The sequence below is a fragment of the Camelus ferus genome, chromosome 7 (assembly GCF_009834535.1).
Source record: "Camelus ferus isolate YT-003-E chromosome 7, BCGSAC_Cfer_1.0, whole genome shotgun sequence".
Classification (NCBI taxonomy): Eukaryota; Metazoa; Chordata; class Mammalia; order Artiodactyla; family Camelidae; genus Camelus; species Camelus ferus.
This window is the reverse complement of record NC_045702.1, coordinates 18,202,520-18,221,329: the sequence shown is the minus strand read 5'-3', so window position 1 is coordinate 18,221,329 and position 18,810 is coordinate 18,202,520. Positions and strand designations below refer to the sequence as shown.

The 18,810-nt window shown below is 44.0% G+C and overlaps 1 protein-coding gene and 1 gene segment (V, D, J or C); one reads left to right on the top strand and one right to left on the bottom strand.

The window, feature by feature from the left end:
• LOC106729699 overlaps window positions 1-18,810 on the bottom strand; it is a 387,064-nt gene that overhangs the window by 321,464 nt on the left and 46,790 nt on the right.
• Window positions 13,208-17,317, top strand: LOC102515349 (cationic trypsin). Its single transcript, XM_032483527.1, has 5 exons — window positions 13,208-13,334; window positions 14,704-14,863; window positions 15,617-15,870; window positions 16,413-16,549; window positions 17,071-17,317. Exons 1-5 carry the CDS (start codon window positions 13,295-13,297, stop codon window positions 17,218-17,220), a joined length of 741 nt encoding a protein of 246 aa, XP_032339418.1. The 5' UTR covers window positions 13,208-13,294; the 3' UTR covers window positions 17,221-17,317.

Genomic DNA, 18,810 nt, shown 5'->3' with positions numbered 1-18,810 from the left:
ACTATCAACTACTGGCGACACCCCTTCAGAGACACATCCAGTGGTTTTTTTGTTGTTGTTGTTGTTGTTAAACACAGAACAAGCACTAGAGAGATAAAACAGAAAGGACCACGGTCTGGGAACTTTCAGCATGATTTATGTGTCGGCAGTCATTGGACGGCTGCTTAGTGCAAAGCATGAGTAAGACAATATTCTCATTCTCATGATGCTTATATTCTGATAGGAGCAACAAGAAATTTACAGATTACCCTAGACCAGAAATACAAAATTTATGTTATATGGAGGTTGAGAATAGAATCAGTATTAATACAGTTAAATACCGTCCTTCACATGACTTCCCGATCTCTCATCTATAACACAGTGGGCTGAAATAAATGATATCTAAGTCTCTGTCCAGTTTTTAAATTGTATGATTCTAACCAGGGCACCCCTCGATGTTTATTGGCTAGCAGGTCTTATGCATCCAGCGTCTCAAGTACCCACCTCACTGTACCACACAGCTTGCTTGTGAGGCTTATCAGAGAAAAGAGGGGAGGGGAGGGAAAGAGCAAGGGAGGAAGAACAGAAGAAGGGAATAAACATGGAACTGACAAGAGACTACATATATTAGTGATTCTGACCATATAAAAAAGTAACCATTGTTAAAGACTGGATTTCACATGAATTATCTATATCAGTGCTTTATGCAAATACTCTTGAAAAATCAGCTGCACACCATCCACAGAGAACCTGGAATGAAACTCAGACACTTGCATCACACGAGGTATGGCAGTTCTGCTTATTGTCTTGTTTCTCACAGGAGTTTGAAAGCATTATTTTTTCATTGTCTACCAAGAATTGCCCACAGAAAACAGAAGAACAAAGAAATGTATTGTTTGCTTTTCTTTTCTGACGGGTCCAGCTGAATCAGAGAAGGGGACGCCTCTGCAGAAAGAACAGAGGGCTGAGGCTGGGTAGCCTGGGTAGCATCAGGGTTTAATTACAATGGGAAGGTAAATGAGGGAAGAAAAATGCAATAATAGCATGAAGATAACCCTGTCCACAAAACGGTGAAGCATCATAGGACCAGTGGGGATGAGGCAGAAGGCTAGAGAAAACTAGAGCAAGAAAGAAACACGCTGAATGATATCAGGATGTGTATTTTGGACACTGGTTGTATTTTTGGCTATCTAATGTTTAAATTCCTCTTATGTTTGGACCATTCCCCAGAGTTTGGATGTTAGTGGGAAGAGGCTTGTGTTGGCGTGTTTTAAAAGTAAAATCTTCCTCCCATTCTGGAAACAAAACCTCCACCACTGCCTCTGCTTTTTGTGACTTTTGTAAGAACAGAACTCCTCCTGACAGAGCTGCCTCTTTCCACCAGCTCCCTAAGAACTTGGGGGGCGGGAAACTGGGCTGTGAGCTTTGGCAGAATGGGATGGAAAGAAACTCTCTTGATCACCGTTCTGTCAAATTTAGTCCCCCGGGCACAGTATCCCATGAAGATTTCAGTGTCATCAGATTCTCTCTTTCTTTGTTGGTGCTCAAAATTGGTTTCTCACTTTTGCAATGGGGAACAGGGTCATGGTCTCCCTTCCATTCTGCTCAGCTGGCTGCTGGTGGCTCTGACCTTGAAAAGACATCTCCTTTCTTATTGACAAAAATACGAAAGTCAACATACACATCGACTCTTGCAATCATACGTCTGCAGGTGGACGAATGGCTGTTGGTTTTCCAAATGAAAATCCAGATCGAGACCAGATGCAAAAGCCTGTGTAGGTCATTTGCCCCTCCCATTATAAATCATCAGTTTGTGCTGTTTGCCTGTTTAACCTTTGAAATCTCACCTAACTTAAAATATTTACATTTACGATTTCTATTATTATATGGATCATAAATGTTTAATCTTTAAGTCATTTAAGTCAGTTGGCAGGAATGAAACGCAGCACTGTGATGTGCATGCATGCCTTATGAACTGTCAGCAATGATTATATGTCGCCTCGTTTTTGTTTTTAGGAAGAAGCTGTAGATGTTCTGTGGGGGTGAGGGTGGGAAAGACCCAGGGGACCCTGAGTTCTCAAGCCTTAAATTTGGTCATTCAGCATATTCAGCATTGAGCTTAGAAGTGTGTGTTCCAGCATTTGCTAATGGTTTTACCTTTCAACAGATTTTGAAAGTGGCTCCTAATACAGAAAGTTAAATTTAGATCTGAGTGTGGACAAATGAGTTGGCTTTTTTTTTTTTTAATAGCTTCCTCTGTTCTTTCCTGAGATGCACTGCAGAATTAACCTTCACAGAAGGGCTAACAGGTTTTCTGTTATTGTTTGGCCAACCAGACCTTCACTTTAGGCGGTACAGGAGAATACATACGGCAGAATACATAGATATTCTGAAGCTTCCCTCCTGCTGCCTATAACTAGAGTTTATATAAAATGTAATTTTATAGCATTCTTGGATTTCCAAGAAGAAATGGGAATTCCGAATGTTTAAAAAAAAAAAAAGAAACAGGCACCTTGAGTGAAAACAAAGTGAAAGGTCATGTTTCAGATCTCTATTCTGGATGGCTTTTCTATTTTTAGATGTTTTGGTATCAAATGTTTTCATGTCTGGACTCTTCCAGGTTCCACGTGTCATTTTCGACGGATGTGGAAGTTTGGGACGGAGTCCAGAAGGAAGTCTGTTGCTGGTACTTTGGCAGAACCGTTTTATCAAACCCAGAAGAGAGGTTTCCTATCGTTACTCCAAACTCTTCTGCTCCAGGACCACCCAGCAGAGTTTCTACTTGAACTCTGTGTTGCCCTGTAGTGAGGGGATAGGGGCTGCAGGTCTCCCGTGGCCTGGTAGGTAGCTGTCCCTAGGTCATTATTGTCTCTGCAGGATCCCCAAGAAACCTCTGGCCTGTCAGGCCCTCTGCCTGAGCTCCAGGAGCTCACATCACAGCAGGACTCAGCTGGGCTGGGCTGACCTGAGGCAGGAGCCCAGCCCCAGAGCCACACTCCTGTTCCTCTCCCAGTGGGCCCTGTGCCTGCACCTGAGGGCTCCCGCCACCCCCCCACCTCAACCCCCTGTCCTTCCTTCTCCCACGCAGGCTCATGGCAACAAACCTGCTGGGACAGAAACACCTGCCGATCAACACAAACTGAACAGTCTGTGTTTAACCCCTCACCTTTCAGCACTCACCCACAGCCTCTGCAAACCGCATTCCCCTGTGTTGTGAATAAACCCAAACTCTCCCATCTAGGGAATTCTCTCAACCTTCCCTCTTCTCCCTGAATCTCAGGAGAGTCACAGTTCCTCCCTGTGGGCAAGGGGAAAACTCAGTTCTCCTGTTTTGGACCAAGACAAGAAGGCAGTAAGAGGTCTTAGAGATGGGGGTGGTGGGGTACAGTCAGAGGGTTGGGTTGAGCCCCTGACCCTCCCAGTCTCAGACTGACTTCTCAATCGAGAGGAGGCTGACTGCTAGAAAAACTGGAGCTCCAGTGATTTCTTAGCGTCCTGTTTATACCAAGACACAGAATTACATCCCAGGTATTGTTCATACTTTAAGGTTCCTTTACTCCCCACATCACTGTCACCAGGTGATTCCAGTGCCCATAGGGCCTGTGGGAGCCAGAAACCACATTTAGAGAGTTTCATGAGGCCGTTCTATGAAAAAAGCTAGAAGTCCAAGGACAGAGCTGTCCATCTGTTCCCAGGACTCAGCTGCTTCCAGGAGACAAAGAACCACACAGTGGAGGAGCCTGGAGCCCTCGTCAGCGTTGGACAGGATGGGCCTGGGTGTCTCCCTGCCCACGTTCCTGTCCTCTGAGCGCGTTTCCCTGGTCCTGAGAGGGGGTTTGCTTGGGAAGCGACTGCCCCTGTTAATTTCTTCAGCTCTCGTTCCCACTTCCCCTTTCATGTCCTGCACCAGGACCTCAGCGGGTAGGATGGGGCTGGTTTGGCAGGACTGGGTGTGCAGAGGAAGCAGTCAGAGGAACAGACCCACCCCCCAGCCCCCCCAGCTACTCAAGGGGGTTTCTCAGCTGCTTTTTTTTCCTAGTAGCACCCCACTCCCCAGCAAGAAACTGGGTCTTCTTTCTACTCTAAAGTACCTCCTCCTCCCCTCACACACACATTCCTTCCCTTTGGGGAAGAATCCTCCCCTGCCGCCTCTCATGGACGCAGGACAATCTCCCTCAAGCCGCATCCTGATTTAACTCAGATAAGCTGCCTTGCAGGGTCAGCAGAGCCCCTCCCAGCTGTACGTCATCTTAAGACCCAGGAATTTAAGGCTAAGTAGGAAGGAAGCACCCTTCAGTGGGTGCTGAGGGAGATAGGAGGGAAATACGCTGCCACCTGTGCCCCAGGGAGCATCTCATCTCCGTGGGGCGTGGAGCCTGAACGCGGAGCAGATGCGGAAGTAGCATCACAAGAAGGACCACAGGGCTGAGAGCCAAAGGGACCGCAGGTACGGTGCTGCTAAGGTCGGGGGTTCTGCCTGGACCAGACCTCAGTGCTCTCAGCAGTCCCCACACCATTTCCCAGCTAGAACCACGAGCAGACCCCGATGCCAGAGCATTTTCTTCCTTCCGCAGCCCCTCCCTCCCTCTCCCCTCTCTTCTCTGCCTCCAGCCTCAGGAGTTTCGGTAAAGCCACAGCTTCTCTTTGGGGTCGAAGAAGCACATGCACCTCATCTCAGTCACCGGACCCCAGTCCTCCTGACAGAGCACTGGGAGCAGGGATAATGTACAGGGATAAGGCTGGGACTTCTAAAGCAGGGAAATATAAAGGCAAGGAGGCATTTGAAGCACCAGAGAAAAGGCTTCAGCGACTATTACCATCCCCTGCTGGTGAAACATCGCCAGCTGCCACCACCATATACACACTTACTTAGCATCTTTCTTTCCCCCTAGTCTTCATTAAGTGTTTGTTGAACACATACTGTAAATGTTAGGTGCTGTTCAAGGACTAGGAATTAGAGAAGTGAGTAAAACAGACCCTTGTCCCACAAGCATTCATGAAAAAAGGCAACATTCTCATCCTTGTGAATGAAAAATTCTGCAAACCATATCAGTAAACAAAGAATGCTGAAACCATCAAGTCATCAGCGGCTGCCACCCCCCCCCCCCCACTGAAGACAAGCCTGCAGCCCAGCCCCTGCAGCCACTCACAATGTGCACTCTGAGGGGACTCAGAATAAGAAAGGACAGGAGACTGGCCCTACATAGCTAGGTGCTTGTCAAAGGAATGAATTCAATGAGCCAAATTTTTGCTCCCTCCTGTACATAGAAAAGTGCTAAATTCTTTAATCTGAGATGCCTGGTTTTCTTTAGCTAACAAGTAATCTTCTAATGTTCCAATTAACTGGTCTTTGTTGTAAAACTCTTGTATATCCTAGCTCCTCCCCTACCTCTTAAGAGCAGTCCCTCAGAGCTATCTGAGAGGCCATCATCCTAGGCTTGAAGGGGTTCACGTCCTCAGAAATGTTCACTGAATAAAACATAACTCTCAACTTTTAGGCTGTGCATTTATTTCAGTCGATATCCTGAAAATGCTTCTAGGTGTGTAAGAGCAATAAGCCAGGTTTTCAGAAAGTGTCTAATTGGAGAGTTTTAAAGTGTGTGTCTTAGGAAGGTTTTCAGATGCCTCAGTCATTTCATTGACTCACCTTCTCATTTCCTCACGAAACCTGGATGAGGGGAGAGTCTGAAATAATTGTCTCCAACTCTCTGTTCAGCTCTGAAACAGTACGAACCGATCAGGATAGACTTCCACCCAGATGTTTCCTAGGCTCACATGCCAGGACCTTCCGGTGTCCCCAGCAGGTATTTAATACCCGCTGGTTTAATGAACGAATGCATAAATGGATACAATGGAAAATAGTAAAAGGCCACATCTAACAGGTCAATCTAACCATTAAAAAAATGTGTTCCAAATGTGGTATGGTTGGTATTGGTATTTGTATAGGCAGCTTTTCAGAAATTAGGATACAAGGCTGAAGTGTAAAAGATAAAACTAAATTTGCTGGGCATGAGGTGAGCTTTTGGTACATTTTTTAAAAATTTGGATAGGTATAGAATAGTAATTTTTCATTTGTATTGTGAATGAAAATACTGTAATGTGAATGAAAATACTGCAAACATATCAGTAAACAAAGAATGCTGACATCAAGTCAACAGGGGCTGCCACCCCCCCCCCCCCCCCCCCGAGTGGGGACAGGCCTGCAGCCCAGCCTCTGCAGCCACTCACAACGGTGCCCTCTGAGCGGACTCAGAATAAGAAAGGACAGGATACTGGCCCTAGATAGCTAGGTGCTTGTCAAAGAAATGAATTCAGTGAGCCCAAAGGTTTGCTTCCTCCCGTACATAGAAAAGCACTAAATTCTTTAACTTGAGATGCCTGATTTTCTTTGGATAACAAGTAATCTTTTATTGTTCCAACTACCCAGTCTTTGTTGTAAAGCTCCTATATATCCTAGCTCCTCCCCTACCTCTTCGGAGCCGCCCCTCAGAGCCATCTGAGAGGCTGTCATCCCAGCTCCAGTCCTACCGCCAAGTAAAACGTAACTCTTAACTTTTAGGCTGCGCATTTATTTCAGTCAACAGTATCAAGCATTATCCAAAGGAAACACGGGAATAGGAAAATTGTTTCCCTTCTTACACTTTCCTTCTTGTCACTTTCTCCATCATTCTTTGAGTATTTCCTTCCTTTATGGCACAAGAAGATATGATAGGCTCATCTTGTACTTTCTCTGTCTCCATTTTGGTATCAGCTCTTTCTGCAAAAAGTCCTGGTTCCTTTGAGTAGATAATGGTATTTGTGTATTTTGTGTGTGTGTTTTTTCCTTCCTGTTTTATTGAGCTATAAATGACATACAGCCCTGTGTAAGGTGTACAGCATCATGATTTACTTACATACATCAGGAAGTGGTTACCACAATAAGCTTAGTGAACATCCATCATCTCATATAGATGCGAAATAAAGGAAAAATATGTTCATCCTTGTGATGAGTGCTTTTAGGATTTACCCTCTTAGTAACTTTCCTTTATAACACAGAGCAGTGTTAATTATTTCAATCATGCTGTACATTACATCCCTTGTACTTACTTATGTTATAATTGGAAGTTTATACCTTTTGACCACCTTCATCCAATTCCTCCTTCCCCAAATCCGTGCTTCTGATCTCTTTTTCTATGAGTTCACTTGTCTGTCTGTTTGTTTGGTTTTCAAGTATAATTGACCTACAATACTACGTTATTTCCTGGTGCATAACACAAGAATTTGATGTTTCTCTACATTACAAAATTATTACCAGAATAAGTCTAGTTACCATCTGCCACCATACAAAGATATAACATTGAATAATGATATTTAGGAAATCAGATACAGGCACTAGATCTAGGCTTTTGGGGTGACACTACTCTCTGGTCATCACAGTGGACAGATCTAGGGGACCCACATATGTATACACATATGTATGTCCACACACCTACATGTATCTTTAATTCTATATCTGTCGGCACATGTTGAAAAGCCATGAGTTTACAGCAAAACTTCCAGTTTCGATTCCAATTCTGTAAGATTCATTCTAGCGTTCTGCCTTTTCATATACGCAATTCCCTTTTCCAGCACTGAGAAACCTGGCTCCTGTTATCCTTTTCAGATTAACATATTTGATCCTTGCAGGTACCCAATTGTCCATCGCAATGGCCACTTTCTCTCCTTTGCAAGCGCCCTTCTCACCCTGCCTGGGACCTGGCACCCTGAGTCAGGGAATCTGCACCTGTTGGAATCCGCCTTACCTCAGTCCAGTTTCTACCCAACGTGGGTGCCCTTCTCAATCTGCTGGGGCTTCCCCGGCCTGCACCAGGCTGCTGTTGGCACCTCACTTGGGCTCCAACACCGCACTCACTCAGGATACCCTCATCTGGCATGGCCTCTGTCGTCTTGCATTGGGCCCCCTTCCTGCTTGGATACAAAGAAATCCATCAGTTTAGTTCTCTGACAACAAAGGTATTTCACTTCGCAGGGTGCATATTGAAAAACTTGAGACACCTCAGATTGGTGGTGAGCAAGGGAGTCCTCAGAACCTCTCCTCCACACCCTGGACAGATGTAGACAGCATGATGGTTGCAGCTAATGAACATGTACACAACTTACCTGGGCTTCTCTGAACAATGTGCATTTCTCATTTTTTTTCACCCTGTTCTCCAGGAAGCAATGCTAGTTCCTTGGTTCCAAAGTCCTAGATTTTCCCTTTTACCCTCTCCTGTAATAACACATTATTATCATGTAGGTACTTGTCTCCCCTACTGCATGTGCTCTTTTTGAAGTCACAGGCTGTACCTTTTTTTTTTCAGTCCAATTCCTAAGTTTTTCTGCATATTGTTTGCCATAATTTTATTTTGTTTATCTTTAACAGCTTTACTGAGGTACAACTGATATGCCAAGAACTGTACATATTTAAGGTGTACAATTCAATGAGTGTGGATATATGCAAGCTACCCATGATGCCAGCCCCACAATCAAGATAACATACTTATGTTAATTAGTTCCTTTTTCTCCTTCCTAATAAAATCCCCCTCCTCACCTGCCAGGCTGGCATAGTGCATTAAAGGTACACTCCTCTTGCTGGAAACAACAGCTATTCCCAATCGCCCACCCCATGTTTCTCATCATTTCCTCCCTTAAAAGTGGGGACTGGAGAGCGCCGTCCAGCACCCCAGGTGAGCAAACAGTCTAATCGGCACCCAGTCATCTTGCAAGGATCCCAGGCTTTAGAACCGCTATGGGATGCTTTCTTCCCAGCATTTGAGAGCCTGCCTGAAGTCTCAACTTCCTCAAAGACGGGCCTCACTTGATGTTCTGGTCACTACACATCCATGGACTACGAATCTATGGAAGGGCCCTGATAGCAACGGGTTCTATAAATATAGCAAATAAAGCAAAACAGAAAACAAACAGGATATACAGCCTTGTCTTTGGTGTGTGCGAATATTCTACATGGTGAGACAGAGCCAAAATCAAGATGAAGTAACTGAAAAAAAAACTATATGACATTTCACCAATCATAAAATAATGGGGTACACAGTGTATACTTGTTCTTATCTAAATATAGTCATTATTTTGTAGCAAATTTAAATGGAGTATAATATGGAAAATTTTGAATCATTCTGCTGCAAACCTGAAACTAATATAACACTGTAAATCAACTATATGTCAATATAAATAAATACGTACATACATAAATACATAAATAAATAAAATAATGGGGTATCAGCTGTATTCACCATCATTGAAAGGATACATAGACAAAAACAGTTATCATTTGGGGATTGCCATAGTTGGAGAAGGATTTTTGAAGGAGAGGCGTTTAACCAGATCTTTAAGCTCTCTAACTAATCCTATACTAATTTCTCTTTTTCTAAGAAATAGCTCTGCTAGGTTGTCTTAAAGGAGGCTGGCAGCTAGCTTCAGCTAGTACTGTCTGGCATGCTAGTCTCCAGTAACATGAAACGACATTTGAGATTGCCTTTTGAGACGTGTTCTTGCTGCATTAAGAGGTAAGAGCCTCTAGTGGGCTGGAACCTTGACTCACCTTGACTCTCCCATGCCCTTTTCTAGAACCACAATCTTCTGCTGGCTTTGGCCTCCGGTGACCTCTTACTTTCTTACTATGACTCTCCTGATCCTATCTCCCCAAGGGACAAGACTAAGAACAAATGGTTAGAGCTTAAATTGGGTAGTTTTCTGTTTCAACACAAGGAAGAATTTTCTAACTATTAGAAAACTGGATGGTCGAGAAGATGTGTGATTTCCTCTCTGCAGTAGAGGCTGGACGACTTTTGGTGGGGATGTTGTAGGTGGGGCTCAAGTGTCTGAGGGGTAAAAAGGAGCTTAAGCACCTACCCTGTGCCAGAGACAGAGTTGCAAACTGGGGATTTAAACACAAAATGCTTGCTTCAGGAGCTCAGAATCTAGTTATCTTCAAGACAAGGAAATCAAAACTTGCAATAAAATTTTAAAGTTATTCTAGTAATATACGCAGGGCTTGAAAAGAGTGAAGTAAGGCAACAGAGAGGGCTTAGTTATCTAATAAATCGGGGGCAGCATGGGGCTGGAGTTAGGGCTGGGCATAGTTACATGTCAGAGATTAATTCTAAGAAGAGATGATAATTAGGATGAATTTTAATGGACGAATAGGAGTTTATCAGCAAAGAAGTGAGGAAAGTAACCACATTTATTCACTCATCAATTATTTACTGAGCGATTACTATGTGTCAGGTACATTCTGGCTTTGAGGCAGAGTAGTGAGCAAATCAGACATTACTTCTGCCCCCAGGAATTTTAAACTACCTGGGGCAACAGACATTAAGCAGATATTCATACAAATAATATATAATTGGAAGTAAATGTAATAAAATAAAAGTAAAGGCTGACAAGAAAACTCAGGAAGGCCTGATTTGAGATGGAGAGCACAGGTGAGGTTCAGAGTTCTCCCTGGTTAGCAACTTAAAACATGAATGGGAGGTAACCAGGCAGGGTGTGGCGGGGAGGCACAGAGGTGGAAAACAGCATGGAGTATCCAAGTGCACAGGCTTCAATGCCACGTCCAGGAAATTAAATTTATCCTGACCTCACTGTGGAGCCATAGAAGGGGTTTAAGCAGGAAAATGACACAATACATGTGCCTTTTAGCAAGATCACTCTGGTAGAGCAATGTGGAAGATAGACTGAAGAAGAGTAGATCCAGAAATGAAGTATTTATAGTGCTATTTCAGTAACTCAGGGGAGAGACAGTGGTCCCGCACTAAAGCACAGGTGGTTGGCTTGAAAAATAAGTCAATAATTTTCAAAGACAAGTCAAGGATCTTCAAAGACAAATCAAAGATCTTCAAGATAGGTAAATCTTCAAGACTTGCCATTTGAATATAGGCAGGGAGTAAGGTGGAGGATGGAGAAGTTAAGGGTGACTTCCATGTTTCAAGTCTGACAAACCATGTGGATGAAGTTACTGACAAGTAACTAACCCTTGTCAATTACACTGACAAAGGAGGTATAGAAAGAGGAAACTACGATTAATTCGGCTCTGGGTAAGTTGACCTCAGATGCTGTAGGACACTAGAGCAGATATGTTCAGGTAGAATTTGTACCTAAGGGAAGCTCAGAAGAGAAGTTGGTATTAGAGAGATAGATCATGAAGCATTAAAAAAATAGTTTAAGAAAACTCACATAAAACGTAAACAGTGAGAAAGGAACATGTACATCACTTGCACTGGAAGTATTTCATTCCTCAGCTGATGCAGAGTTCTGCTGAACAATGCTCTTTGTGTCATTATTGCAGTCACATCTTATGAAAGCAAGAAGGCCACGAGCAGTTCTTAACCACATAGGGTCTACTTCTGTCAGTCCCAGCTCTCCTTTGTGCTCATGTTTATGATTCACTCCAGCAATGATATTTGCCATGATTGAGAAATGGAGGCTCCTCCAGATCAATATCTGGATCTCTCCTCTTATACTCACTCCACCTGCTGCCCTGAACCCTTGGACAAGAGAAGAGATTGGTTGATTGAGGGGGTGGGGCATGGAGGGAACTAGCTCCCCATTCGTTTACATCACTCCAAGTGCATTTGGAGAACTACCATGAAGACCATTCTCTTTTTCACGTTCCTAAAAAACTGCTGGGTTTTTTTTTTTTTTTCCCAATATTGAAGTAAGAGACAGTGATGGAGATTAAATTTGCAAGGAAATATAGTTTCCCATGTAGGTCGGAAACTCAGGTTTGAGGGAAGTTTCAGGTGATGTAAGATTATATAATGTCCGAAACCTCACTGTGGAGGCGTCAGCAATGGAAGATAATTAAACAGGATGCGAAGTCTTCTCCTTCCTCCTTCTGCGCCTGGTCCTCCCCTCACTCTTTAGTATTTCCTGATTTTTAGGGATTAATGAATGGCAGCTTCCTGCCTTATTTACCCTTCACTCAGCAGTTACTGAATTCAGTTAGGGGCAGTACATATAGCATTATCCTAAAGCACAAGGCGCTTTCCCGTGGCTGTAGCCTTAGAAGATACTTTGTCATCTTTTATCCTTATTTCAGTCATTCTCCACTGGGGATGACTTGGGCCCCCAAGAGGACATTTGGCAGTGTCTGGACATCTTTGGTTGTCATAACCAGGAGGAGGACTAGAGCTACTTGTAACTGGAGGCCAGGGATCCTGATCAATACCCTACAGTGTGCAGACCAGTGCCTCACAACAACAATCTGGCCCATGTTGTCAACAGTAGCAGAGCTGAGAAAGTTTTCTACTAAATCATCTTCAAATCAGCACAATTTCAAATGAAAAAGAAACTGAAACTACTTGAAGAGTGACGATTTGCTAAAGCAGGAATGGCATCCTGGTAGACCATTCAGATGTGTGTAGGTGTAGAATCTACAGCTTAAATTTCAGTTGTCTTTTCATTGCCAAGAATTCTCTATTACCTTGTCCTCTGCATTTTGATGAACTGACAAAGGAAGTGTTATTTAGTGGTTAAGAACACAGACACTGAAGCCAGACTTCCTCAGTTGGAATCCTAACCCTAATGTGTACCTGTGATTTTGATAAAGTCCCTTATACCTTTGTGTGCCTCGGTTTGCCCATCTGTAAAGTGGGAGGAATAATGGGCAACTTGCAGGGTGGTTATAAGGATTACTAAATTAACATAGGCAAAGTATTGAGAACATGCCTATGAAATAGTAAGTTCCAAACAAACATAAGTTATCCTCATTCTTTCTCTTTCCTTCTTTGATCTATTGTGGTTTCAAATCAGAATGATTTTCTTTTTCTCAGAGGAAAAAGTGTTCCTATTAATAGTGAAATGTTAATATGGGTATATAAGGCCAGACCTACCACAAGACAGATGATATAACTATGAAAGAGCCCATGATAATTAAACATCAAGGGTGTAGCTACAAGATAGTTTTCAGGATAAAAGTTCACACTTGAGACAACCAAGAACCTACAATTTTTGTCTGGGAAGCAAGACACCTGTAGCTCTGTTTGTGACCTTCCTCCAACTTACTTTGCTGTTATGGGAACAGGGACTGCCAGGTGGGTTCATTTCTTCTATTCTCATAACCTTCTGGAAAAATGGACAAAGGTGGATGTTTAAATTGGATGCTAAATTATCTACAGTTTGGCACAGAACTGAATTCTAAATTTGGATTTGTGAGTTTCCAGTGAAATCGCATTCCTGGCACCTGTGGTCATGGGTGTCAATGACAAACCTGGACGTATAAATAGCAGTGGAGGGAAACCCTTCAACCTAACCCCCAGCCCAGATCCAGTGAGCAAACATGAAGACCTTCATCTTTCTTGCTCTCCTGGGAGCCGCTGGTGAGTCTTGTTACTGAGAGGGCGATAGATCTCTGTCATGTATTTAAGGTTGGACTTTCTACTCTGAAGACAACAATGAATGCTGAATATAATCTCTGCACTCAGGAGCTTAAGACGTTGAAACGACAGTGTATAGCAAATACGTCTGTAGATAACAAAATCTCACTTGTTGGAGAGGGTTTTGGTGAGCAGGGGCGCTCAGCATAGGAAGTATTAAGAGGCAGAATTGGGCTTAAACTTCAAGGTACTTTCAACGAAGAAAGATAGAAAAAAAAAAAAGGATAGACACTATTAAGAAAATGTTGTTTTGACCTTTAAAGGATTTGGAGTTGATAATTGGGACTAATACCCAATCTTGTGTTCCTTGAGGAGGCTGTGAGCATAACAACCTGAGTCTCCTTTATACTACAGGGATTGTAACAAGCAAAAATACTTTACTTCTCGTGAATAAAAGCCATGGGCTGGGTTATACAAAATCTTTGCTAATAAAATTTCTCTGATGTGAGATGATATGTCATGTAACAGTGAAAAGAAATAGAGAAATGACTATTTCTATTTTCAAGCTACTAAATTGTATACAATTAAATCTTACTACCAAATCTTCCCAAACTGAGTAGTTATAAATTCAATACACCTATTTATATACCAGGAAATGACTTTCCCTAAATTACTTTAAAAATACATGAACAGTAGGGCACATATAGTATAATCCTAGGCATTTGATGTTCATAGAAATTACAATAAATCAATACTCCAGACTTCAGAGTGCTGAATAAATTCAAAATGTTGGAGAGATATTGGGATAAGGGGAAAGATTGGAGAGGGAAAACTTACAAAGTTCTATTCGATTATTTAGTGAGAATTTTAGGCAAGAACCAGGAAGAGGTTAGGAGAACAAAAGTACAAAACTCTCCATTTTATCCCAGGCTACAACATTCTCAGGTAGCTTCTAAAGCTCCCTTCCTGTTACCTCATGTGGTATTTATCCCACACTGAAATCTACAAATAAACATACTGATGGTTCCTGCAGAGCTTCATTGACCACATACTTAAATGTCTGCTCAGCAGGGTTTTGGGTAAAACGTATTCTTCATATCCTCAGGTAGTGGGCTTTAAGGCATTTATCATGTAAGGAGTCTCTGATTTGTGTGTGTGTGTGTGTAGCATATGTGAAAATCAGTCTATTCATCAAATTTAAAGCATAAAACTAAAAATTAGACAGGCATAGCAAGTAGACTATGTGTTACAGATTATGCGTGACATGGAAACATCACTTATCCTTTCCTGGTTGATCTGCAAAAACTTGGTGGTGGGTAGGGATTCCACAACAGAGCTGTTGTACAGATAGCTTCCAACTTTTCTCTGTCAGTTGCTGTCCCCATTGACGACGATGACAAGATCGTCGGGGGCTACACCTGTGCGGAGAATTCCGTCCCCTACCAGGTGTCCCTGAACTCCGGCTACCACTTCTGCGGGGGCTCCCTCATCAACAGCCAGTGGGTGGTGTCCGCTGCTCACTGCTACAAGTCGTAAGTAACCAGCACTCACAGCCCCGTCCTCTGGGCTCGAGCCAGCCCCAAGTCCTGCCAAAGTGCAATCAGGGTAACTTACAGGATATGCTCGAGGGGTGAGCGTTCAGAGTCTAAAACCTCATTATTCCCCGAGACGTTTTAAGCACTGAGGGACTTTCCCGCTCAGACACCCTCAGAGTGCCCTGACTTCCTTCCAAATCACGGCAATATAATCCTGGGAGGGGAAATAGTGAGTGATGAATTATACCTAGAACTATCTCAAGACCACTAATCGGAGATCAAGCAGGAAAAATGGCACATGGAAGTCACAGAACACAGAAAACTTCTGGTACAACTTAAAACAGGCACAGCGCATTCTGCTCCCCTGGTAATTCTGTTGCATCTCTGAGTCCTGCCACACCTCCCTGCAATGACTGGTAAGCCCCACCAGAGGAGAAATGGCAGGTGCTGTCTGATCACCACTACCGGTTCCCATCTCGTCTCCCGCTGTTCTGTTGGCATCATTTGGTCGCTATTCCTATACCTGACACGCTCACAAGATGTTGGGTTGAATCTATGCTTGTAGCGACACCTTCCTAAGGACTCCTCTAGCCTGCACCGTGTCGGGTAGGACTCCCTTAAGTGCACGATGGCCTGTGTGTGAGAGTGCGTCAAGGGGCAGGTGTCGGTGCTTGTGCCCATGACCGGGGTGTACTGGGAGGGGAAGGAGCTCAACTTGGGTACCTAGAGAACTTTCATTCCTTTGTCCAGCTCCATACAGGTGCGTCTGGGAGAATACAACATTAACGTCGTGGAGGGCAATGAGCAATTCATTAGTGCGTCCAAGATCATCAGACACCCCAGTTACAACTCAAATACCCTGGACAACGACATCATGCTGATTAAACTGAAGACTGCTGCCACTCTCAACTCTCGAGTAGCCAGTATCTCTCTACCAACGTCTTGTGCATCTGCTGGGACCAAGTGTCTCATCTCTGGCTGGGGCAACACCAAAAGCAGTGGCTGTAAGTCTCCCCCGGAACAGAAGCACTAAGGTGAAGAACATGTTTAGGGGCAGTTCATCCCATTGGTCGCTCAAGGCCATGTTCACAGAGGATAGTGTGGTCCTATGGAGCCTTAGAGAATACTAACTGAGATGCATAAGATTCCTCTGCTTGCCAACACAGCAAAAAGCAAGCATGATAAAGCTGCCGGGTATGCAGCTGAAGTGTGGTTCATGATTTGCAGATAACCGAACAAAATCTGAGGAGGTAAAAGGAACAGAGGCTAAGGGATTTGGGACTTCCCGAACTATAGACCTGCTTGAGAAGCAAAGTCTGCAGGTCTGCGGTCTGTGGTCACTGATGCTAGTGTCAGAGAGAGAACAGGTTGTTGATGAACACGTTTGGAAGGACCTCCAGATAAAAGTTGTTCTTCCAAAATAGAAGCTCCTGGCAATCTGAGAGAGGGAGTGGCGGTATTGGGAAGAGAGGGCAACGAGACTAAGAAAGAAGTTTCCAGGATCCTAGCAGTAATCCTCTTCCCTCTTCACTCTGGCCCCCAACAGCCAGCACCCCTGACCTGCTGCAGTGTCTGAACGCTCCCATCCTGTCAAACAGCGCCTGCAGCAGCGCCTACCCAGGCCAGATCACCAGCAACATGATCTGCGTGGGCTTCCTGGAGGGTGGGAAGGACTCCTGCCAGGTTCGTTCCTTTGCACGCCTTCTCCTTCCAGCTCAGCCTCACAGTATCTCCGCCATCCTTCCCTTTTGCAAAACAGAAGATTCAACAGCTCTCTCTGAGCGATCGATCTGGCAGAAACGATCGATTTTCTTCTGGACATATTTATGCCTAGGGTTCAGGCTAGAAAGATACACAGACAATCATGTGCAAACAGTACATCCGGACGCCCTCTGCAGAGGGATATGGTAGAAGGAACCTCTGGAAGGAGCAGGGCTAACTGGGCAGCATTGTCCTACCCAGTCCTCACCTCTTCTTGGCCCTACAGGCCTGTGAGTGAGGACCGAGGGGAGCTAGAAGGAGGGAGGAGAAAGGCTAGGGATACAGTATAGAGGCTGAGGGTTGGATTTCCGGGGAAGGCGCAGGGCTTCGTGGAGGATCAGCAGCCTGGGAAGGTGGTCCCAGGATAGAGGAGGGACATCCTGGAGCCTTTGTCCCATCTGGGCATAGTTGAGGGTTCTAACTGGCTCTTCCCTCTTGCTCAGGGTGACTCTGGCGGCCCTGTGGTCTGCAATGGAAAGCTCCAGGGTATTGTGTCCTGGGGCTACGGCTGCGCTGTGAAAGGCAAGCCTGGTGTCTACACCAAGGTCTGCAACTACGTGAGCTGGATTCGGCAGACCATCTCTTCCTACTAAACAGCTTCATCTCTTCATGACCCTCCCTGCTAGTCAGCTCCACCTTCCTCCCATCCTCAAAGTGGTATCTAAATAAAAATGCTTTTTCCTGTACAAATATGTCCCAAGTATCCTTACTTGGTTTTTAATGTACTTTCTTTTTAATGTGGCTGCTGAGAAGAGGGTGAACATAGAACTGAACTGTTCTATAAAGATGGAATTTGAAAGGTTATTTAGTCATTCATTCAAACTGAGCAAAATAAATGGCTAGTCACATGCTATATGCCAGACTCTGTGTGGGTGTTGAGGATATAAATATGAATATGGTTAGGGGTCACTGTTACCGTCACAGTTTTACACAGAGAGTGACACTAAAGTGACAGAACGTTAAAATCAACTGTCCAGAGTCATTCACCTGGTTCCTAGTGAAGCAGAGGTGAGACCTCAGTGCTCTGTACTGCTGTGACCCCCTGTTCCCCCTTTGTCTCTAATCTACCTGGAATCTGTGAGGCCAGACGATAGAAAGTCTAGATAATGTTTTAAATCACAGATTCCCTGTATTTTCCGAAGGTTCACTACCTAAATTTCCTGGTTCTCCAAAATATATTTTTCTCCAACTGGAATTTTATTGCTATAGCAGGTAAGACACCTACAAGGCTTCTGTGCCCCGCTCCCACCGCCAGGCCCCCCAAATCCCAGCCCAAAGTATGTACTATTTTGAAGTATAAGTCAAAAAAAAAGTGACAAATGTAGATAAGTTTGTAGAAAATAGATCTATTATCCTGACTTTATAAAAGTTAGTTGTATGGGTCTTCTCTGTTCTCTTCAGTCCTATCCCAAGAGACACCACAGACACCCCACTTTAGTTCTTCAACACTGTCCCCTCCAACTCTTCATTTTCTAGGTCATCCAGAGAACAGTCGGAGGACAGGTGCCCACCACATGATTCTGTGCACAGTTTGTACAGATCGAGGGAAATAAACAATGGGGTTTGAGCTTGAAATCATTGGATTGGCTGGAAGAAATCTGAAAGGGAAAAATATTTGCCAGCCCAGAAGTAACATGAAGAATGGGTATTAGTCCGTTTGGGCAGCTATAACATAAAAACCCCATAGACTGGCTGGCTTACACCACAAGTATTAATTTTTCACAGTTTGGGGAGCTGAGAAGCCTTGGTATTAGAGAGATAGATTATGTCTTAAGAAATTAGTTATTAAAAGTCAAAGAGAGGGAATGTATACATTGAGAAAAGAATATATACCTAACTCTACCTGAAGTATGTCATTCTTCAAGTGATCCAGAGTTCTGTTTAACACTGTTTTTTGTGTCATTATTGAAGTTACACCTTGATAAACCAAGAAGACCACGAGATGGGGTCTGCTTCTGACCATCCCAACTCACCTTTGTACTCAGGTCTATGATTCACTCCAGCAACAACATTTGCTGTGACTGAGAAATGGAGGCCCCTCCAGATGACCATCTGGATCTCTCCTCTTACACTCCACCTGTTTCCCAGAATCCTTGGACTAGAGTTGAGATTGCTTGGTTGGCAGATTGGTTGGTTGGCAGGTGGTAGTGGGGGCAGAATTTAAAGGGGATTATCCCCTCGTT